The 24,519-nt window shown below is 39.2% G+C and overlaps 2 protein-coding genes across 5 annotated transcripts in view; one reads left to right on the top strand and one right to left on the bottom strand.

Annotated features, from left to right (window-relative positions):
* Positions 1-24,519, top strand: part of Nkain2 (sodium/potassium transporting ATPase interacting 2) — a 1,052,194-nt gene that overhangs the window by 98,459 nt on the left and 929,216 nt on the right. The gene's annotated exons all lie outside the window — the stretch shown is intronic.
* On the bottom strand, positions 1,786-2,116 carry LOC130869511 (ATP synthase subunit epsilon, mitochondrial-like). Its single transcript, XM_057761730.1, has one exon. The coding sequence runs from the start codon at positions 2,087-2,089 to the stop codon at positions 1,934-1,936; it is 156 nt and encodes a 51-aa protein (XP_057617713.1). The 5' UTR covers positions 2,090-2,116; the 3' UTR covers positions 1,786-1,933.

Below are 24,519 nucleotides of genomic sequence, written 5' to 3'. Positions count from 1 at the left end.
ATCAGACACATAAGGAAGTTATGTAAACTGTATGAGGACACATATGTGGGACTTGAGAGGTGGATAGGCCACTGTGACATTTGTTATTTTGTGTGAATGATAAAACATCTTAGAAAGACAGCTGTTCCCATTTTTTCACGCCTGGTAAATCATCTCCAATTCAGTATCATGGTTGTGACAAAATTAGGCAGGTCAACTGTGTGTTACATAGAGGTTCATTTCACCTGATGTTCTTTCAGCTACATTTGCAGCCACATTTGCATCTCAGACATGTGACATTAACTGATGCTCATAACGATAACCCTGAGTCATTAAGAAAGTGTTGTATTATGTCTGGCATAGTACATTGGAGAAGTAAAGATTTGTGATGGAGAGAAAGCTAAGCCTGCCTGGATCCCTGCTGTTTTGGTGAATTTGGAAAGAGATGAGCTATTGTGCGGTTGCTCATAGGAGCAGAAAGCTGAATGGCAGCTCTGCTTAATCTTCATGGAACTGATAGCTTAAGAAAATTGTCACCTTTTAACCAAGAAATTCAAATCCATTTTCCTACAGAATTCTGTGCCTTACATCACACATTTCTGCAGTTTTCTATTTAAAATTGATATCTCCTTCTTCTGTTCCTGGCTTGCTTTTTAACAAAGAATATTTCATGTCTAGATTAAAGAGTTTTGTCACTCACACTTAATGACTCATAACCGAACAAGTCATGTGACTGTTCACAATTTGACTTACTTTCCTGTGAACTATACATGATTATCCTCAAGTTATACTTTAAGAAAATTGGAGTTCATGAAGCCAGAGTGACTTGCCCAAGGCTACATACTTAGCTTTGGTTCTTTTTGCAGGCATTTCTTTCTCACTTGATCTTAGCCACAAGGCCAAGTAATGATTGACATTTCTTTTTCAATTCACTATTTAGTGCTTAGGGTTTTTTTTGTTGTTGTTGTTGTTGAAAATTTTGATCTCAGCTATTTTTTATTTCTCTTTAATGTACTTCTTTAGTACAACTTCCAATATAATAAATCTGAGATCTCTCTATATTTCTCCCCTTCATATTTCACTGAACAGTAAAAGTTAAATTAAGTAATTTGTTGTTTTCAAGAGTCTCCAAGTTTGCTTTGCACAGTATATTACGTGTTTCCATGCATAGCTGTAGTTTACCATGCAATAAATCTGTATGGATCCTATCTGACTCAATAAATAAATATGGCCTGAGAATTTCCTACTATCGCTGCATTGCACATCAGCCTTCCTCTTCCACTGTATGTCCTGTCATCTAGTTTAGGCCAGTCCTTAGCAATTGAAAAGCTTATGAATTTTCCACTATCTGCATTGTTGAAGAGATACTTCTCGTGGTATACTCTTGAGAATGTTGCTGCCTTGTGCAGAAATGTTTCACAGGATATATCTGAGTTGGAAATAATTTGCTTTATGGGGACAATTTTATGCTGTTTACATCATCTGTCAAAACTTTGGTTTTATTTTAAAAATCAACATGATTGTCATTTTCCATGAATTGGCATTGCTTTATATAAATAGACTCCAGTTTTAGGTATGAGCTGGGTCCCAGTCCTTTATAACATAGTGATTTTTAGACTGACTAAATACCAATTCCACAGATGTGATAATCCAGGCCTACTGAAGCAGACTTCCTCTTTTGTCACAGAAGAATGCACTCCTGCAGCTTTCTAGCCTCTGTTTCTTTCTTTCTTTCTTTCTTTCTTTCTTTCTTTCTTTCTTTCTTTCTTTCTTTCTTTCTTTCTTTCTTTCTTTTTCTTTCAGCAGACATGAACCATGTCATTTTATTGGCATAGTCAATTTATCAACAAGGGCAGTTTTGTCCCCAGGAGGTGAGGGTGATTTCAATCTGCCATAGCAGGTACCCATGTCTTCACCTTGACGACAGTGAAGTTCCCGCTTCAGCCAGTGCCGGCTACTCCTTCTTCACCTTCACTGTCTTTATGCTGCTGCCGGACGTCTTCTCGGCATTAGCTTTGAACTCGGTCTTCAGGGCATCCCTCACTGCTTTCGCACAGATCTGGGAGAAGCCGATGTAGCTGAGTCCAGCCTGCCGCCAGTACGCCACCATGTTGTCGCGAGCGGTACGTGTCGGGCAAAGCCGCGGGGTCGCTTCAGAGTCGCTTCAGCCGGAACAGGCTGCAGGAAGGTCAGGCCGCCTGAGTCCTAGCCTCTGTTTCTGCATAGCCACTCAGAAACAAAGACAAACAATCTCCTCCTGGCTTCATAGAAACCCCCTGGAAAGTACTTCTGAGAGATTTTTATGTCTTGCAATGATCTGCTGGGATACACAGTGGTTGTACCGTTTTTGTAGCTTTCTGATGCTTGTTGGATTCTTCAGAGACGTTTGGATTCTCCCCATTTCCTGTCCCTTGCCTGCTTTTACATTCTTATCCAGCATGTTTCTTCTGCTTAGGTATTCTCCACTCCACGTTACTACCCACAATGTTTATTGGCAGTAGATTCCTCCAGGTCTTTCTTTGCTTTCCAAAGGTCCTGCTGTTGGCACTCTCTGTGGAGGAGAGTTGTTATTCAAAGCAATAACATCTCATCAGAGCATGTTAGCTCCTGCCCATAACCCTAGTACTCGTGGGGTAGAGGCAGGAGAATCACCATGCATTCGAGGTCAGCCTGAGCCATGTATAAATTTTAAGGTTATCCAGGATTACTTAAAAAGAATACATCTCAAACAAACAAGTAGCTAACAGAAACAAATGTACCTTCCTTCTGTTGTGTATGTAAATTAACACATTTTGAGATACTCTTACAAGATTGCTACTGGTCTCATTTTTGCGTAATACTGCGACGAAGTCTGGGTACATAAGTTGACTTCTCCCTCGAGTTTTGTGTGGTGATTTTTGGAACGTTTCATAAATTCTGAACCAGCTGAATCACTGGACTAAACATTTTTTTTTCCTCTCCCCTTCAAATTTCAGAAGGGAACATACAATTTTTTCTAACATCCCAATTTTAATAGGGAATATACGTTTTCTTTTAGTGCTGAAAAATTGGTACGGGAGAATTGTTTGTAATCTGTCAATCATGTTTTAACTAGACGGTGATTGGCCAGGCAGAAAGTATAGGCGAGAAAACCAGACAGGAAATAGAAATGATACAATCAAAACAGGAGCGTTCTAAAAAGGAGGAAGTTGATTCCTCCCACTCCTGCCCAGACCACCGAAGCAGCAGGATGTGATCTGTCCCACTTAAAAAAGGTACTGAGCTACATGGCTAACATAGATCAGAAAAATGGGTTAATCTAGATGTGAGAGTTAGCCAGTGAGAGGCTAGAGCTAATGGGCCAATCAGCTTATAACTTATAGAGATTTCTGTGTGATTCCTCTCTGGGACTAAACAGCTGGGGTACCGGGTGGGACAAAAGCCAAAACAACAAGCATTCCCCCCCCCCATGTTACAAAAAATAGGGTGCAGTTTCCTTCTGGGACAAAGTTCAGTTTCTAATAGATATTTATCTTCCCGCTGCTTCTGCATGTATTTCACTTTTCTACAAAAATGTATTGAATGGGCCAATTTGAAACGTCACAAAATTCTTTCTGTGTGTCGTAGGCGTGTTTCAGAGGCTTTGAATGGAAATGTCTGTTCATTTTCAGTTCATGAAAAATGTCCTGTTATTTTGTATTGCAATAGATCTTAAGTATTTTACAAAGTACCATTAAGAGAAACACAGTAAGTTGATCTATTTAGGTCCATACCTTTAAAAAATACTGCAATGTAAAGACTAAGTTAGGAGTGATAAGATTTCTTGGTATGGACTTGGTTATGGCAGATACATTTAAGAAAAATAAGAGATGACCAAGAGACCCACAGACAGGCTCGGGGCGAACTGCCCTGGGCTCTGAGGAAGAAGCATTTTCCTGATGAGCTCCATAGCACACTGAGCAGGGCAAAGAGCCCATTGTGTAGGCCCTCCCTGGACTTGGAGGAGAAGCATTGGCCTGCCCAGCACTTTGTGGCACCCCGCTGATGTGGCTGTGTTAAGGTGAACAAATATATGGGAGAGAGGGAGAGGGAGAAAGAGAGAGAGAGAGGGAGGGAGGGAGAAAGAGAGAGAGGGAAAATGGTTCATGTCATGTGGATGGATGTATATCTGAAGAAGCGAAAGCCAGAGGGAGTGGGGTGAGGTGGGTGACTTTATTGCCACTCAGTGACAGTGATTTCACTGAGCTTGTCTGGCAGCCCATGCCTAGGTTCATGGCCATGCTAGAACCACAATCTAGGTTGATATCCAATGTCCTTGATACCACCAAGGGCAGAGAGTATAGAGCTGTCCAGAGCTGGTCCCACCCCCTCTTGCTGCAACACTAGGAAGAACTGGTCCTTTCGCTCAACGACCGAAGAGCTCAGGAGAGAGGGCCATACACCTCATCTGGGCAGCAAATACAGAGCTTAACCTGTTCACAGGCGAATAGGCGAGCTGGCCATGGAGGTGTGAGGTTGGGAGAGCAGTTCTCACGCCTCTCCTTTGCCATGTGGTAGCATGGGTGAGGGAAAGATGCCCTTCTTCCCTTACCCCTTGACACCTTCAGCAAGTCGGGGACCTGACTCAGCCTCTCACCAGCTACAGTGCTCTGGAGAATGGGCCCTGTACCTCACATGGGCAACAGAGTAGAGTTGACCCTGTAGACAATGATGCGGGTGAGCCAGCCCTGAGTGAGTGAGGGAGGCATACCTAATCATGCCTCGCTCATCTGCAGTGTGGTGTTGGAGGTGAAGGAAAGGTGTCCTCCCCCTTCCCCTACCACCACCAGCTGGCAAAGGGAGCTGATCCCTTTACTGATGCAACACTCAGGAAAGCAGGCCTTGCACTTTGTCTGGGCAGCCCAGCAGAGTTGACCCAGTTGACAAGGGCGCAGTTGAGCAGACTGGAGAATGTGAGTGTGGGAAACCTGGCCCCTTCCCACATTTGCCTTTTGGTGGCATGGGAAAGGAGAGATGCCCCCTCTGTCAACATCTAAGGCGTGTGGGAGAACTGGCTCTGACGTCCTAAAAGTGGGATAGCTGCCCCTGCACCCCATCAGCAGCAACACTTGAGAGAACAGGCCCTGCAGCTTCCCTGAGCCACACAATAAAGACAACCCTGTTTGTGGAAGTCTGGGTGAGCCAGCCCCGAAGTTGTGAGTGTGAGAAAGCTGTTCCTACTACTCATCTCTTGTGTGGAAGCATGGGCTTTGGAGAAATGCCCCTTACCCCTTGTCCCTCACTATCTACAATAGACTAGGAAGCTGATCTTACCCAGGGAGAAGAGTTTTTGTGAGTATTTTTGCGTTCCGTGTCACCATAGAAATATGGCTTGTCCCTGCTATATTGATGCCAGAAACTTTGCTTCCAGTCATGTGTTTTATTCTTAAACACAGGCACACGTCTGGAAGTTTGGAAAGTTTTTAGGACCATCTTGACGGTTATGATTGCAGAATTAATTCAGCAGCTCTCTTTGTAGATAATGCATTCCAAAAGGAGATTTGAAAAGCGTCAAGTTTTTCAAAGGGCTTCTGTTTGCTTCTTGTGCATTCCTCATCCAAAGCGCTCGAGCAACAGCTGGAAGATAAATTCTAAAAGTACATGATAAACAAAACCAAGTCATCTTCTTAATTGATTTTAATCTAGTATCATCTAGGCACTGTAATGCTCTTGACTGATAGCAGGGTGAGCAATATGAGTGCAATTACTTGGCAATTCAGCGTGACTTCAAAATATACAGAGCCTCCATTTATTACTAATATAGCTTAATGTCCAAAGTGGCAAATTATTGGTGGGAACTGTTGAGGAGCAAGCAGTAATTAGTCATCCGGCTTTGTTCAAGTTTAATTTCAAGAAACAAAGGAGGCAACTTGATTACTGGTAGTAATAGCAATGAATTATGGGAAATTGTAACTGAATAATTTATTGATTGATAGTAACTGAAAGTCATTATCCTCTGATGGTTGTTGGAAAAGCTACTGTGAAGCTATGCTACTGATGTTTATCACAAAACTCCTGCCTCAGAAACCGTTTCCTAATTATTGCTTTTATTCCTTGCAGCAGAAAATAGAATATAGATGAAAGAAGCAAGAATCTGAAACAGTGTTGCTGATGGAGGAAGTTGCCTTCCCTCAAACCCCTGCCAAAATGAGAATGAATGCATTGTCTTTAGTCACCTAAGGATACAGCACATACTATTTGGTGATGGGTATTGAGTTTCCTGGTAGTGTTCAACATCAAAGCTTGGCAAGGCCTCTTCTATAATGAAGTAGATAATAATGGCTCTTTTGCAGGATAACAACCAGAAAATATAACTTTGACAATTATCATGCAATGTTTTTTTAACACGTCCCCACCCCAATCTCTTTTCAGAAGAGTTGTGAAGTAGATAATAATGGCTCTTTTGCAGGATAAAAACAAGGAAATATAACGTTGACAATTATCATACAGTGTTTTTCAATACGTCTCCACCCCAATCTCTTTTCAGAAGAATTGCTCTTGAAATTTATTCTGATTAACACAAACTATCAGAAACACAAGTTTCAAGAGAGGATTCTCAATGTATTCTGGTATTTACTTGATATATTTGAGGTTGAAAAATACTGAGTATGCAAATGTTTTTTAACTATCTAATGAAATTTTGTGAATAAGCCATAGTTGTGTTGCATTTATCATGGTGAAATATTATATGGTGAAAACGCATGCATTGAAATATAATGGCTGATGGGTTTAACAGTTATCTCAATGTATTTCATGGAATGTTCAGGAAAGAAATAAGACACAAATAAATACTTCTGTTATAGGAACAGAATTTTGACAACTTTTTTCCCATGTATTTGGTACTAAATGGAACTTTATAAAAATATTGTCAAGTTCCAAAGGCATGTTATCATTGTGTTTCTGTCACAATTTACCTTATCAAATGTTTGGTATACGTGTTTTTTTTTTGTGCATAGAACCATAATATTCCCATATTAGAGTACAACAGATTTGTCTATTACCTGGAAATTTCACAGCTAACTTATTCTCACTCTTGCTTTGTTCATTATTAATCATTTCATACAACACTAACTACATCTTTAATGTGGCACTGAATCTTGTTATCTAGATTTTTATATGGGTATGTGGGTGGGAAGTCTGTGATTAAGTAGATAGGTTCTTCACACAGTGAACATGTCCACAAACATGATATATATTTGTTTTGACAACTCAGAAATGACATGCTAAATGCCTTCTCTAGGTTGTTGATTAACAATACCCCATCAGAAAAGTCCAGTGAAAAATAATCTCCCTAGATCTGTATAAGATTAAGTAGTTTACGTGGAGATGAAGAGGAGAATCTGGATTGTTGCAGGTCACATGGTTTGATAATGTCCTTCTACATGGTCTTGTAAATTTTAATTTTTCTGATTGTAAATGGCTGGCGAATTATATTTTTAAGGAGTGAATAACTATGCAGTTAATCATTTTATGTTAATAGTTATGACTAATGATATACTATAAATACTAATTACTCGTTTGTAGTATTAAAAACTCTTAGGAAATGGAAGCATTGCTAGGGATGTTAATTTAATCATTGAGTGAGAAATACATAAATTTCATTGATAACATACAGGTTTCAATCTGAGATTTGCTTTAGTTCCCATTAATAGATGAGAATTCTGTAGTATGTATGGCACCGGTTGAAGTTATAGTTATCCTAGTTTTGAGACAAGGGCTTTCCCCATTGCCGCACAACAAAAGTCATGAGTGGATTTAGAATCCCTTTAAGTTCTATGGGGTCTACATGGCAGAATACAGATAGCTTATGTCACCTGGAGAAACTCCTGTTACAGGAGTTGTTTTCTTTTCCCTTAACAATCTCTATCCCTATTGTAAGTCCTGTTATTAATTCATTATGGAGAAGGGAAAAGATTAGTCTAAAATAGCTATTTTATCATATAACAATCAGTAGGTCTGCTTAAAATTTCTGTTGGTCCCACGTTTTGAATTTTCTTTCAAAATTACTTGGCATTTGCATAATCTTTTAATGAAGTGGTCAGTTACATCTGAATAATTTATTGACTTTCGTGGCCACTTTCTAAGTAGTTAGAACATTCCTTCCCCCCCCCCCAGAAGCACTCTCTTACTATGGCGCTCTACACTCTTCAGACTTTTTATGTTCAGTTCTTTGACAGTTTCATGAACACGTGTGATGCCTCCATGTTACTCTCGGTGACCCTTCTATCATTTCCTTCTCTCCTGCATCAGTACCTCTTCATGGCCGCCTGTTCTTTTCCCCTATTCATGACTTGACCGTATTGTGTGCTATATTTAATTTATTCAGTGCCATCTGTATTACTACTGAATTGGAACTATCATTGGTGTCTAGTGGGGTAATCAGTGAAGACACAACTGGGCAGTGGATAAAAAGAGAGCAGTGACTCCCTCTGGCCCGGAATTCATCTGTAGGAAATCATTAAGCAGAGAAAGGTGATTCAGTTCCTTCCATTACCTTGTCCTGATGTTGACATGCCATCCTTGTGCAGACCCAGGGCGGTTGTACGTATTTGTTAAGACTTTATGATTACATTGGCTGTGTGTTTCCTGCAGGATAGTATTGCAAACCCTTCTGGCTCTTGACATTTTATGAACCCTCCCCCAGTGTTCCTGAGCCTCAACTCTCAGTCACTTATTCTGAGCAACTATGTCTTTGTCTTCATCACTATTGACTGGCACAAGAGGATTTTCTGATTAAGACTGAAAGTAATAATTGTCTATGGATAAAAAGCAGTGATTCTCAGGCTTCCTAGCACAACCGACACTTTAATACAGTTCCTCATGTTGTGGTGACCCCCAACCATAAACTTATTTCTCTTGCTACTTCCTAACATTAATTTTGTTACTGTTATGAAGTATAATGTAATTATCTATGTTTTTCATTGGTATTAGGTACCCCCTGTGAAAGGGTTATTTGACAACCCTCCCCCTGCAAAGGGGTTGCTTCCCACAAGTTGAGAAGTGCTGGCATAGAACATATATTTACAAGGTGGTTTGATCCTGTGCCACAGTGTACCCCAGCTATATGGGGTGAGCCATCCGTTCACTTAATACAGTTAGGCCCACTCTGTAGGAGGGAATCTGAATGTGGTATTGTAAAACATTTGGAAGTTCATGGTGTGGGAGGTTATCACACCTAGGCAGTTTACTTCATTAAACCTTTATTGTATCCCTTATCTATTTGTATTAACTCTGCTTTTACAGTCAAATTTGATTTATGCCTTTTGGTGTGTTCCATGAGTTTTTTTTAATCTAATGATAACATTTTATATTAAGCTGCTTTACAATCATTCTTCATTCAGTGAAAATTATTGAGTGGGGAAGTATTCATATTAAGTAACATTCTAGCTAACCGAAAACTAAGACATGCATGGGAAACAATGCATTTCTAACAAGTTTTCAAAGCACTCCAAGACAAGTAGTCTTTAAACTGAAGCTTCAATCAGAATGCATTGTTCCCTGATGCCAATGAATCCCATTGTAATCCTTCGCAGGTGGTCTTTTATGAGCAGAGGTGATTTCTAAGTTTTTCACAGTATGAAATGTTTGACCCTATATTCCTTTACCAAGTATTTCACCTCCACTTGTTTCTCTTTTACTAAAGTCACTGTCATGTTTTACATTAAATATCTTAAGTGCAAAATATGTGGGAAAATAAGAATTGTATAGTAATTGCCTGTTCAAATTAATGTGAATTTTAGGACAATGACCTACAAAGCTTTATTGCATATGTACACTCTTAAAGTCACAATTATTAAAAATTCAAAATTAATAATATATAATGACTTGAGGATAACAAATAATTGATAACTATAATCAACATGTGAGAGTCACTGACCTAAATGATAATCCAACCTAACACTACACTTTACAAGTGACAAATTTACAGTTGGCATCTAATTGCTGACTGACTGTTATTATTATTTTTTCATTAAATGTATTTTATTATAGGTTTTAAGCATGCAGGCTAAGAGAAAAGGGGGGAGTCTCAGAAAGACATACCCAAGTGTGGATACCGGCCACTTTAGCGATTAAATAATGGATTGTCTTAATATTAGCCATATACACCATTCTGGTGGCTCTCAAGTTACATCCCAAAGGGATGCTAAGAAAAAAATATTCCAATCCAGGAACCTCCAGAGCCGCCTTAGTCTCTTACTCATCAAATGAGAGAGAAAAAAAGAAAAAAACATATTATTATTTTATGATCAGGGACCAGAATCCTAATTTTCTGCCTGCCAGTTCATTGCTCTTTCTAAACTTTCTTTTTGCCTTTCATCTAACATGACATCAATTTTAAAGATGTAGCATCATTTTACATATCACTAAGATAATAAGTATTTCAAAAATTCTAAAGTTTCAACTCATGGTAGTCTCAGTCACATCTCAAACCCATCACTCATGCACGCTTCTTGTTGGTTTGAAGTGTTTTCTTATTTATAATGGGTCTGGTGCCTTTTTCTGCCCTTCTGCACTGAAGAGCGTGTCAGGAAATCCTTTCACATGATGATTAGCAGCAGCATGAAGGTCAAGTTCATGTAATCATGAATGCCTTTCTATGTTTCATAGAATAGCTGTCTCTATACATGAAGGTCAGTAAGGATCTGCTGATGAGTGTTTTGGTGAGAGCAAGGATCTGTCCTCTCCCTTGTCACTATGCTGTTTGGGGTAAACAACTTTATCTCCAATGAGAAGATACTGTAAAATGCCATTATGCTCATTATATTTTGTGCCACCAATACTCATGACTCTATTAGGAAGAGGATAACCTGAAAAGCAATGTATGAACTGTCTTTGTCTTCACGAATGAGGAGGCATTGTTAAGACATGTTGGTTTCAGAGATATTGGTATCTAAAATAGTAATAATCTGGCTCACATATTGTTTAAACACCTTTCACATTTACAGAACATTTCTTTTTGAATAGAGCATTATGGAATACTTTAAATATATTCGACTAGCACATATTCTGCTAGCACATCAAAAGTGTGAAATTCACGTGTGAGTCTGGATTGTGTGTATATCCCTTTGTTTTTTTCCCTTGTTTGTTTGTTTTGTTTTGTTTTGTTGCTCTTTTTAACCTTGGTAAATCTAAGAGTTTGTCTGTCCTCCATATTTATGCATGGTGCTTGGTGCATTTTTTAACCTCACAAAGCTAATTTAACTGTAATGAATGCCCTAACTGATCATGAAATTTTTCAGCTGGAAAGGTTTTTTTCATTATTTCTTCAAAATTAAAATACATCTAAAATGAACATGATTTTTAAATTTTTAACTACACAAAATATTTTACAATTTTATACGGAGTTACCTAAATCATTATCGAATACTCAATAATAAAAAGACAATTTTCTTAAATCCCTATTTTGAAATGTGCTGAGTGTATATAGAGAACATGAGTTTAATCTCAAATAAGTCTGAAAATGGCTTCAAGCACACTGTCATAATTACTATTTTGACAGTTACATCTTATAGGCATTTATTTTAATTGCATATGTTAGCGATTCATTTTGGTATGGCAGCCTCTGCCATTGTTGTGTTGTCCAATTATGCTTACAGAAGCTGTGTCAGAAATTCAACGTGTAATTCAGTAATTAACCTGAATCATCAGTTAGCTCTGTGAGTACAGACATCCTATGAATTCACCCAGGTTTTTTTCTTTTTTTACTAATTAAGTAAATCTCACTGCATTACCTCTACCTACGCACCCTTACCTGCAGCTATCATTAGCTCTTCTTGATCACATCATATGGACACTTTGCTTCTGGTTTCTTTCTGTCTCTGTGATTGCAGTGTTTTTGGATGCCAACACTTCTTCCTCCTGGGCTCTGCATATGACCTGGTCTTTCTCCTGGGTTTACTCTTTGCCACCTCTATTTCTTTTACGACCTTGAAATGCAGGTCAAAACTTCCCATACCCATCCAGCTTAAATGATTGTGGCTCTGCTTCAGAGGTGGCCAGGATTCTTAGGAAGAACTGCAAGGCTAAATGCCACTCACCAGACCTTTTCCTGAGCCTGGCTATGTGCTGATTCTCAGGACTACTCACCAGGATGGATTTCTTGAAGCAGGTTCCATGTGTTCTCTTCCACGGGGATTTTGCATATGCAATGTTTCCCATGCATATAGCATTCTGCCTACCTTATAGAGCTTCTTTTGAGAATGCCCTTCCTTTTACCTGTCAGTACTCACTTCTCAGGACCGCCATACTTATTTTAGAGGAAGCCCCATCTCCTCCTTGACTGTTCTTGCCTAACAATTCAAGTCTAGATGGGCTGGTTTGTTTTGATTGGGTCTGTGTGTTACACCGCAGCAAGCTCCACAAATACTTTTCTCTCTATTCTCTACAGTGTCTTCAGCATCTGGCAGTTCAGTGTGCAATGGTTACTTGTTTTAAAAGAACAATAATAGGACAATGACGTGGGCCAGGACTACATTAAGGTTGACTTTTACAAGAAAAGTTTGCTATGACAAACAACATAGAAATCATTTTCAGTAGATTTTAAAGGCTTTGAGAATACATGGTTTGGGAATTTTCTTAACTAAAAAATGTATCTTATCATTTGCAAGTCAAGCACATTATATGTTTTGTTGGACACTGTCATTTCCTAGTTTTGCAAAGTCAAGCAGTTAATTATCTTCCCAAATCTGTTCCCTGCTCTAAATATTTTTCTGGCATGTCACAAACTGCAGGTGTGTGCATGGGAGTGTGCACTGTAAAGCAGTGTTTATGAGGCTTAACTATTAAATAGGCCTAGCCCATTCTGTTAGTTATGGATGTAATTTTTATAACATTTTTGGAATAAATTATTAAATGTAAGTACTATTCTACATATTAGATTATCTGCTATGAAAACAGGCTTCAACTGCTGCCACCCTCTAGGTCTGCTGTGATGCTGATGCTGATGGTGATGCACTTTGTGCCCTTACTATCATCATCCCCTCTGTGTTAGTCAGGGTGCTCTACGAAATGGAACTGGTAAAATGGCCTCCCTATATTGAATAGCGATTTAGTAGGCTGGCCTACAGGTTATGGTCCCACTGTTCCAAAAATGGATGTCTCCTGTTGGAAAGTCCAAGATTTCAGTAGTTGTTCAGATCTTGAGGCTGGATGTCTCTGCTGATTTTCAATATATTTATAATCCTGGAGAACTAGGTTTTAAGAACAGCAAAGGAGTGAACTTGCCCCTAGAGTGAGGGGAAACAGACAAAGCAAGGGCTTCCTTCTTGCATGTCCTTTATATAGTTGCCACCAGGGGTGGCCCAGGTTTAAGGTGGACCTTCCTACCTCAAAAGATGTGGATTTAGGGTGGATCTTCCCACATCAAATGATTCAATCAAGAAAAGTCCTTCAGAAGTATACCCAGTTGCTTGGTTTTTAATGAATTCCAGATGTAATCAACATGACAATCAAGAATAGCCATTACATCTTCCAGAAAAACAATGAAACGTAGGTCTCTTCAGTACTTACAAGGACTGGGTAAGTAATTGCCCCCCCCCTTGTTCAGTTTGCAGATCGGAATATATTAAAATATTTCACTGGTATTAAATATGGTTTCTATTTTAATTAGGGTTTATATTGCTGTGATAAAACACACTGGCCAAAAATAAATTGAGGAGGAAAGGATTGATTTTTTTTTCTTACAGTTTGTAGTTGATCATTCGGGGAAATTAGGGCAGAAAATTAAGTAGGGCCGAACCCTGGAGGCGGGAACTGATGCAGAGGTCATGGAGAAGTGCTTCTTGCTGGCTTGCTCCTCCTGCCTTTCTCAGTCTACTTTCTTATAGCATCCTAGACAACCCACCCAGGGATGGCACCATCTCCCAAGGGCTGGCCCCACCCACATTAATTATTAATCGAGAAAATGCCCCACAGCTAATATGGTGAAATCATTATCTCAATTGAGATTCCCTCTTCAAATATGACATGAAACAAGCCAGCACAGTTTCTAAGAATTTATTTCCCTGTTATTATCCAAGCAATATTTGTACACGAACATTTGCCTAAAGGTTTTAACAAACTAGAGTTTATTTTTTATTGGCCATATTGAGAATAATTTAAAGAAGGCATTCCTCTTTTACAGTTTTGCAGAATTAGTGAAAGAAAAGAGAAAGTAGTTTTATTTCTCTCTTAAATTGAATTTTTATGTGATTATTGATTGGTGTTCGGTAAATACAATTAAAATACTAAGTCTTCCCATCTTTAAAATGAAGATCCTAAAAGACTAACAGTATTAGTCAATAGTTAATATTTATTCTGGTGCTTGGGCAATGATAATGACGTTTACATATTACCTTATCTTTATAGTGACATTCTGAATATGGTTCAAGCTGCCATAATAAAAAGCCATGTAATAAGTGGCTCAAGAAATTGACATTGTTACAAATTTGGGAAGGTGGAAATGTAAAATTAGGGTGTCAGCACACTGGAGGTCTGGTTCAAGACCTCCTTCTAGTCTTTGGTGGTCAACCCTTCATGATGCACTCATAGATCAATAACTGAGCAAGTGTGAGTTTTGAGATGTCTTTTCCTGAAAGAATATCAACACTAATGGCTCTCAGTCTTCAATTTGACTGCATTTAACCTTTCAAAAATTTCTTTAGAGTAGTTTTCTCTAAAAACAACCATATTGGATGTATCTTCTTCGTGGGAGATCTTTGGGAGACATAATCATTTAGCTCACAACACCCTCCAAGCTAAATTCTGTTATAATTATACCAGATTAACAGAAACAGTTGAATGTGTGGTGATTTGCCAGAGTTATGATAAGTAGAAAGTATTCAAGTTGGGACTGGTGCCCAAAATCTCTGAAGCCCCCATCCATAAATTCTTTTGTTGTTGTTTGTGATTTTTTTGTTTTGTTTTATTACTCTAGACAGGGTTTCTCTAGAGCTTTGGAGCCTGTCTTGAAACTAACTCTTGTAGACCAGGCTGGCCTTGAATTCACAGAGGTCCACCTCCTGAGTGCTGGGATTCAAGGCACATGCCACCACCATTTTTTCTGTCCTTAATTGTATCAGTGTTCTCTTTGCTAATGTGAAGTCACAGGGCCAAGGTAAAAGAGTGAGAGGCCTTGTGATATGGATGTGAAAGGAGAAAGTGGTCTGATCTGAGATGACTTATATTTCATACTTAAAATCCAAGTTATGCTTTATGTGAGTTTGCATTTACATCTACACTGGTTGCATCTTGGAAATGCTGTTTCCTTGAAGTCATCCACCACCTCCGATTGTAACAACCTTCCTGCCCCCTCTTCTCCACAGATCCCTGAGTCTTGAGGGGAGGCATATGATATAGACATCCGTTTTAGGACAGAGTAAGCCGAAGTCTCTGACTGTCTGCACTTTGTCCAGTGTGGGTCTCGGTTCATTACCATTAACTGCAGGAAGTGGCTACTCTGATGAAGGCCGAGTGATGCGCTGACCGAGTGATGCGCTATCAAGGAGGGGTACCAATGCATCATTAGCAGCTCTTTGTGAGAGCATGTATAAACTCTGCACCAGCTCAAGCCAGACAAAATCCCAGAATAGAGGAGGGGAGCACAAAAATCCCACACCTAGACAAGAAGCTCAAATGTATTGTATTTGTCAAAGAATAAATAAAAACATTTTTATTTTATTTTTATTTATTTATTTATTTTTTTATTGAAAAAAAATTTTCCGCCTCCTCCCCGCCTCCCATTTCCCTCCCCCTCCTCCCACCCCTCTCCCCTCCCCCACTCCTCTTCTCCTCCCTCTCCAGCCCCAAGAGCAGTCAGGGTTCCCTGCCCTGTGGAAAGTCCAAGATCCTCCCCACTCCATCCAGGTCTAGGAATGTGAACATCCAAACTGTCTAGGCTCCCACAAAGCCAGAACATGAAGTAGGATCAAAACCCCGTGCCATTGTCCTTGGCCTCTCATCAGCTCTCATTGTCTGCCATGTTCAGAGAGTCCGGTTTTATCCCATGCTTTTTCAGTCACAGTCCAGCTGGCCTTGGTGAGCTCCCAATAGATCAGACCCACTGTCTCAGTGGGTGGGTGCACCCCTCGTGGTCCTGCCTTCCTTGCTCATGTTCTCCCTCCTTCTGCTCCTCATTAGGACCTTGGGAGCTCAGTCCAGTGCTCCAGTGTGGGCCTCTGTCTCTATCTCCATCCATCGCTAGATGAAGGTTTTATGGTGATATGCAAGATATTCATCAGTATGGCTATAGGATAGGGTCATTTCAGGTTCCCTATCCTCAGCTGCCCAAGGAAATAACTGGGGACATTGCCCTGGCACCAGGTAGCCACTCCAGGTTCAAGTCTCTTGCCAACCCTTAGGTGGCTCCCTTAACTAAGATATGTGCTTCCCTGCTGACCTATCCAACCTTCCTTTATCTCCAATCATCCCATTTCCCCAAGTTCCCCACATCCTCTCCTTCACACTTTTCTCTCCCCATCTCCCCTTACCCCCATCCCACCCCACCCCCAAGATTCCAATTTTTTGCCCGGCAATCTTGTCTACTTCCCATAGCCAGGAGGATAACTATATGTTTTTCCTTGGGCTCACCCTCTTATTTAGCTTCTTTAGGATCACAAATTGTACACTCAGTGGCCCCTATCCATGGCTAGAAACCAATTGTGAGTGAGTACATCCCATGATCTTCTTTTTGGGTCTGGGTTACCTCACTCAGGATAGTATTTTCTATTTCCATCCATTTGCATGCAAAATTCGAGAAGTCATTGTTTTTTACCGCAGAGTAGTACTCTAATGTATATATATTCCACTCTTTCTTCATCCATTCTTCCATTGAAGGACATCTAGGTTGCTTCCAGGTTCTGCCTATTACAAATAATGCTGCTATGAACATAGTTGAACAAATGCTTTTGTCTTATGATAGGGCATCTCTTGGGTATATTCCCAAGAGTGGTATTGCTGGGTCCAGGGGTAGGTTGATCCCAAATTTCCTGAGAAACCGCCACACTGATTTCCAAAGTGGTTGCACAAGTTTGCATTCGCACCAGCAATGGATGAGAGTACCCCAAAGAAAGAAAGCATCTTCAACAAATGGTGCTGGCACAACTGGATGTCAACCTGTAGAAGAATGAAAATAGACCCATATCTATCACCATGCACAAAAGTCAAGTCCAAATGGATCAAAGACCTCAATATCAATCTGAACACACTGAACCTGATAGAAGAGAAAATGGGAAGTACCCTACAACACATGGGCACAGGAGATCGCTTCCTATGTATAACCCCAACAGCACAGACATTAAGGGCAACATTGAATAAATGGAACCTCCTGAAACTGAGAAGCTTCTGTAAAGCAAAGGACACTGTCACTAAGACAAAAAGGCAGCCTACTGACTGGGAGAAGATCTTCACCAACCCCACAACAGACAAAGGTCTGATCTCCAAAATATATAAAGAACTCTAGAAACTAGAGGTTAAAATGCTAAATAACCCAATTAAAAAATGGGGCACTGATTTGAACAGAGAATTCTCAACAGAAGAAGTTCAAAGGATAAAAACATTTTTAAAATCCCAGTTACAAGATTTTAAAATGACCATATTCCAGGATGTAACTGACTCCCCTGTTTTGTGAGCTCTGCCTCTGTTGACTAATTTCCAATCAGTCCTTTTGGAATGTGTTAGTTCTTGTAAATGCCTTCCAACCCTTCCTGTCATTTACTGAGCCAAAGTCCCTAGGAAAGCAATAGTTTAAAACTGCATTTTAAAAACAGTATTCTCCGAATGAATCATATGTACTTAGTATGGTAGCCACTGTTTGTTTAAATAAAAAAAAAAGCACCCAACTTAGGCTAGAAGCATGTTCTTGAAGATGATTCATATCTGAGTGAGACACTGGATCATGGCTAATCGCTTACTTAATGAAAAAAGTTGATATGCACCAAACCCTTTAAAAATAATTTTCAGCCTGGTCTACAAGAGCTAGTTCCGGGACAGGCACCAAAGCTACAGAGAAACCCTGTCTCGAAAATCCAAATATATATATATATATATATATATATATATATATATATATATATATATATTATTTTCAGCCAGCATGGTGGCATGCATCTTTAATCCCAGCACTTGAGAGGCAGAGGAAGAGGAACTCTGTAGATTTGCAACCAGCCTGATCTACCTAATGAGTTCCAGGACAAGCAGAGCAATGTAGGCAGACCCTCTCTCAACAAAATAAAAATAAATAAATAAAAAATAAAGTAAATTTAAAAAATAAAAATAATTCTTCAAGGGGAAATAAATTCTGCTTTACCTAAAGCAGATTTTACAAACCAATGGGTATTCTTCATGTCTCATACTTTACTGGCTTTGAATATTTTTCAGTCCTTTGAGTTTTGGCTTCTTTTTCTTCTGACTTCTTCATATGTCTTTTGTCTGGTCACTCCCTCCTAATATCTACCCCATTTCTTTACAAACTCCACTCTCTTTACCATACCAGGCCCTGTCTTGTCTGTTCCTGAAAGCAGGTTACCCTATCCTGCTTCATAGAGGACAGCCTATCTTGTCCTCTTCTTTCTGTCTTTGCTCTTTCTTGTGACATAGAAAGTATGAATTCACTCCTGTAGCCTGATTTCTGGGGCTTTAATAGATGGAATGGGATCAGAATTTTTTGAAAGTCTAACTCCTAAGGTTTGTTACCCAAGAACTCACATGGTACAAAGAACTTAACCAAGATATACTGTAAACCAAGTTCTACAATCATTTTTTAAAAAATATTTATTTTTAATTATGTGTGTGCTTGTGTCTGCGTGTGGGTTGGGAATGGGACTACAGGTGCCTGTGGAAGACCAGAGGTACTAGATCTACTTGGAACTGAAGTTATGGGTGGTTATGAGCTGCCCAACATACCTGGAAATCAAATGCAAGTACTCTTAGCTGTAGATCCATTTTTTTCCAGCCCCTTCGATCAGTCTTAACTGGAAACTCTTTAAATTGCTCTCCTAAAGGGAGATTACCATCACAAATTTATTGTAGCAGAAGTTCTGGAAAGAAAATGACTTTAGTGTGACCCACTCCTAATTTTGATGAAGCTAATAGCATGACCCATATGTTTAGCATAGTTGTGTTGATGTTCTTTCCATGTTCCCATACCAAGAATACTACTATAGTGTGCACCTGTTCATTGATAGGTATTTAATTTCTCATGGTTCCAGTTTTGGGGTGGAATTAAGACAGGGTTTCTCTGTGGAACAGCCCTGGCTGTCCTGGAATTCCCTTTGTAGCCCAAATGGGTCTCGGGCTCACAGAGACTCACCTGCCTCTGTCTCCCCCTCCTGAATGCTTTAAAGGCATGCTCAAAAGTCATATCCTTTTCCCGACTTTTATTTTATTTTGTTTTTGAGAACAGGGTTTCACTTTGTAGTCTATCTCTGGCTGTTCTGGATCTTACTCTATAGACCAGGTTGGCCACAAACTCACAGAGATCCACCTGCCTTATTAGTTCTGTGAGGGTTTCATATGTGCTTTGATGGTATTTACCCCACCAACTCTTCCAAGATTCACCTTTTCTCCCTTATCCACCCAAGATTGTGTACTCTTTTATTTATTTTAAATCTTCAAAGCAAATTGTGCCTCAAATTTTCTTTTTACCTGTGTTGTCATCCACTAGAGAGTGGTCAACTCATAGTAGCTCACAATTGCCAGCAGTTCCATGGCTAGAGATAGGATTGTGTGTACAATTACCCTCGCCATCCTGGGATTTGGTCTGGCTTGGGATTGCACAGGAATCACATGTGCTGTCCCACTCATTGTTAGCTCATATGTGTATCTGCATCCTATATCCAGAAAACACTGTTTCATTGTAGTCACCTACGGCCTTAGGCTCTTAGACTCTTGATTTTTTCTTTTGTAGTAATCCCTCAGCATGGGGAGGGGTGAGTGTGTGTTTGTGTGTGTTTGCATGTGCACATATCTGTTCGGGTATATGTTTTTCTTTTATGGATGTGCATTTTTTTTTAAGATACAGAGAACTTTCCTGGAAAAGGTGTGAATAGCCTTTAAGAACCTCTAGATACTTTACCATAATAGCGTTAGAAAGACAAGTATAGGTCAAGCATAACATGTGTTTTGAGATGAGAGTATTAAGAAAGGATTAGAATTGGGATTTTTTTGATTTAATTGGTGAGAGGGTATGAGGGTGGATATTGTGAATTAAGTCCTGGAAGGGAACATGAGTGTTGAATGAACGAGGACAGAGAACATAATAGAAGGGCAGGTGAGTATACAGGTAAAAGATTTAGAGGTTTTGTGACCCTTACTATGTTTTCAGATGCTAGTCCTGACAGGGTTATAGAAAATACACATGAAGGTGTGTGTGTGTGTGTGTGTGTGTGTGTGTGTGTGAGACAGAGAGGGAGAGAGAGAGTGTGTCTGTCTCTGTTCTTCTATGTGTATTTTTTCTGTCAAGATACCTTTAAATTACCCAATCTGTTGCCATCATCTCAGGACACTCATCTTGGCACCTGTGATTGATGACATAAGCTGGCCTTCTCGAAACCTCTTTCAATTTGAAGTTGCCGAGCAGGAGCAGGCCTCATGTCCTGCTGCGTGTGAAGACAGGGCACTCCACAAATTAGAGCCTGTGGGGCTTTTATTTCTACAGTTCCTTTCAAGTCTGTCGTTTTTATTAGTGTTCTTAGAAGTTCTTTCTGAGAAGACAGGCTTTGCACCTGCCTGCCAAAGTTTCGAAGGGACAAACTCTTTAATAAGTTGAATGAAGGCAAGTGCAAAGAACCTGCATTTCATTGCTACTTCATTTCTTTTATATACATAAATAAAAGAAAAATCCACATGTGCCTTAAGTTACTTGCTTCCTTTGAAGGTAAAGGTTCTTCAAAAATGAATATAAAAATGGAATCCTAAGAGATTCTTAAATTTTACTTTTAAATATCAAGCATCCATAGAATGAGCACCTTACAAAACAACTCCAGTTAAGTTCACTTTAAATTAGTTATAGGAAAACTCAGCAGTTGAAATCTTCCAATATTTGCAGAGATGGCATAACAACACATAGCTACAGATAAATGGGTAGTTGTTGAGACTTAATATTATTATCAACTCAAATAGATTATGAAGCATATAAAAATATAATGATGCACAACTCTGGGTATGACTGTGATGGCATTTCTAGAGATAATTTCTAGAAATTCCCATGAGGAGTGCATTTCTCCCTGTGGTGGTTTAAAAGAAAATGACCCCCAAAAGCTCATAGAGAGTGACATTAGTAGGAGATGTAACCTTGATGGAGTAGGTGTGTTTTTGTTAGAGAAAGTGTGTCACTAGTTGTAGGCTTTGAGGCTTGAGGATCAAGCAAGGCCCAGTGCCTCACAGTCTCTTCTTACTGCCTTTGGATCTAGATATAGAACTCAGCTACCTCTCAAGCACTATGCATGCCTGTGAGCCACCATGCTTCCAACCATGATGACAATGGACTAAACTTCTGAACTGTAAGCCAGCTCTAGTGAAATGTTTTGCTTTATAAAAGTTGCCATGGTTATGGTGTCTCTACATAGAAATAGAAATTATAACTAAGACAGAAGTTGATATACCAGAGACTGGAATATTGCTGTGATAGGCCTGTAGTAGGAGTGGCGGGGCTGCGTCCCGCCACCCGGCTAAGTTTACCTGAAATAATTACATGGAAACTGTATTGTTTTAAACACTGCCTGGCCCATTAGCTCTAGCCTCTTACTGGCTAATTCTCACATCTTGATTAACCCATTTCTATTAATGTGTGTAGCACCATGAGTGGTAGCTTACTGGGAAAATTCTTAACTTGCCTCCATCTTGGAAAGGAGAGCTATGGCATCTGCCTCACTTCCCTTTTTCCCAGCTTTCTGTTCTGTCTACTCTGCCTACCTAATTTTCAGTCCTATCAAAGGGCCAAGAAGTTTCTTTATTAATTAACCAATGAAAGCATCAGATAGACAGATGACCCTCCTCCATCAATAGGCTCTACCATGTTTTTGTTTGGAGGAATGTGGACTTTGGGAGTCTGGGTTAGGAAAGCAGTGAATGCTTTAAATGAGGCTTAATGAGCCATACTAGGAGAAACATGGAAGACAGTTTTGTTGAGGGTGGTTTGAACTGTGAGGTCCTGACTCAAGAAGTTTCAGAGAAAATGAATGTTCTTATGTGGCCTGGAGGCCCTTCTTATGATATATTGGCAAGGAATGTTGCTGCATTTTTCTTTTGTCCAAAATGTCTGCCTGAGGTTAGATTGAAGAGTTTTAGATTAACTGAATTGACAGAGGAAATCTCAAAATATCCTAGTATCAACTCGTGTGCTTATTAGTGTTCAATCTTATAGAGATCTTTAATGAAATGGAGCAAGCTGATCAGAGAAAAAGAGGGGCTTCAGGAAGTAAAGTCTGATACTGCGTAGAATAAAGGTGGTTGATTATCTAATGGTCCATCTTCTTCTAAGTCTTCTCAAACTATATCCTGCAATTTCCTTGAGAAGAGCCACAGCAAACTGTATTTGCCCTGTGAGAGTTAGCCTGCACCACAGTTTAGAGTTTGCTTGATTGTTTTACTGGCATCTACACTTAAGAAATTTCTGAAAAAACATTAGTAATGACAGCAAACATCAACCATGAGTGTAGTAAATACCTGTTACACTAGAACTTGGGAAACTGAAAACAGGAGGAATACAAATTAGATGTGATCCTTAGCTGTACCAAGATACTACACCTTTAAAGATGAGTTGAAATTAGATTAAATAAAAGATAATATGTTGTCTATACACCATATAGTGCTCAGTAACAAAAAGTTGAGGCGATATATTCAAGTATTTAAAAATATTATTTAATTTGTAAAAATGTCACTCACCCTGTTCTGACACATGCTATCTTTGTGGTGGTTAATTTTGTCTATTTGACACAAGCTTGAATCATGTGAGAAAAGGGACTTGAGGACTCTTCTTTAGAGACTGACCTGTGTGCCTGTATGTGGAGGCCCTTTCTTGATGAATGATTGACATAGGATTCTGTAGTGCCACCCCTTGGGCATGTGGCCCTCTCTTCTATAGGAAAGATGTCTGAGCATAAGACTGGTGGCAAGCCAGTAAGCAGTGTCTCTTTATGGCCTCTGCTTCAGTTCCTGTCTTCGGATTTCTGCTCAGACTCCTGCTCTGCCTTCCCTAGATGATAAACTGTAGACTGGAAGCTGAAATAAATCCTGTTTCCCAAGTAGATGTTTTTTTGTCATAGTACGTGGTATTTATCACAATATGAAGCAAATGAGTAAGTCTTTATTTCACTTTCTCAGTGTTCCTCAAATTGTGAAAAAACAAATCCCCTCTAATGTTAGAAACCAGAGGTTGGTTAGTTGTCACTATTGGTGCATAATGTGATAGCTGAATTGTGGGTGAAGTAGGTTAAACCACAGTGCCAAGCTATTTGCCTCAACATCCTAGGTAACTGTGTGGATTTGTTTTCTTCTTACATGGCATCACCATGTAAATTAGTGAATGAATTAAAGTGGATTACTTTCTCATATGTGAATGTTTCTTATTCCATCAGTTGAAGACCTTACCATAAAAAGACACCCTGAAGAACAGAGATATCCCTAAACACCAATATGCTGTTTCCCTGTCTTGTAGCTAAATTCACATCTTGTTTGTTCTTTTTCTATTGAATAAAGCTAATAGAGGTCCTGTAAATTACATTTTGGTTAAAAATGATCATAAGCATTTGTGCAAACTGATTGACTGAATATATATATATATATTATATGATATTGTTTTGTAGAATTATATCTTTGAAATTAATTTATGTATCCTTTGAGTCAATAGCATTTATCATAATTTTAAATATATCTTTACATGAACATGTTTCTCTTTTTAGAGAAAAATGAGATAAACATGTATATAAATTGCTAAAAAAAATTCTGTGTGACTTTGGTAATATCTCAGCTGCCTACTTTTCACATATTCCCAATTGTTATCTAATATATTCAACACAGAGAAAAAAATTGTTTCCATTATTATTCCCATGAATTGAGACACCAGCATTTACATTTGAAATAGGAAAAACCGAACATTTCAATGGCATGCTGTCTTTTAATGCATCCTCCAAAATTAACTATGGCTTAGTAATTGTAATATTTTCACCCACAATGCTGTTGGAATATTTCTACTGCAAAGGCAGAGTAGGTGCATGAATAACTGCAGGTGCTTGCTTTTCAAAGCTTAAGGAACCACTTGAACATCGAAAGCTATGTGGTATTATATCTCTTAAAGAAGATGTAGTTTGAGTGTATTCCATAGTTGTTTGAAGTATGTGGCTTCATAACTCTCTAACGTTTCAAATTCAAGATATAATAATCTCTCACCTGTCAAATCATCAAACGCCCTTTCAGAACAGAATGCTGTAGCACCATCATTTCAATGGCTACCATGGATGATACGGTCTTAAGCCATTGATATGGATAAAGAACCAGGTGAGCATCAGAAAAGAAAAAGGAAGGCTCTTGCCTGGACTTAATATATTT

This window comes from Chionomys nivalis, chromosome 2 (genome assembly GCF_950005125.1).
Source record: "Chionomys nivalis chromosome 2, mChiNiv1.1, whole genome shotgun sequence".
NCBI lineage: Eukaryota > Metazoa > Chordata > Mammalia > Rodentia > Cricetidae > Chionomys > Chionomys nivalis.
Note: the sequence above shows the minus strand (reverse complement) of the source record. Positions and strands in the feature narration are given on the sequence as shown.

What these genes read in the sequence shown, in the direction of transcription:
- LOC130869511 (XM_057761730.1), bottom strand. Translation starts at nt 2,089, where the DNA reads ATGGTGGCGTACTGGCGGCAGGCTGGACTCAGCTACATCGGCTTCTCC.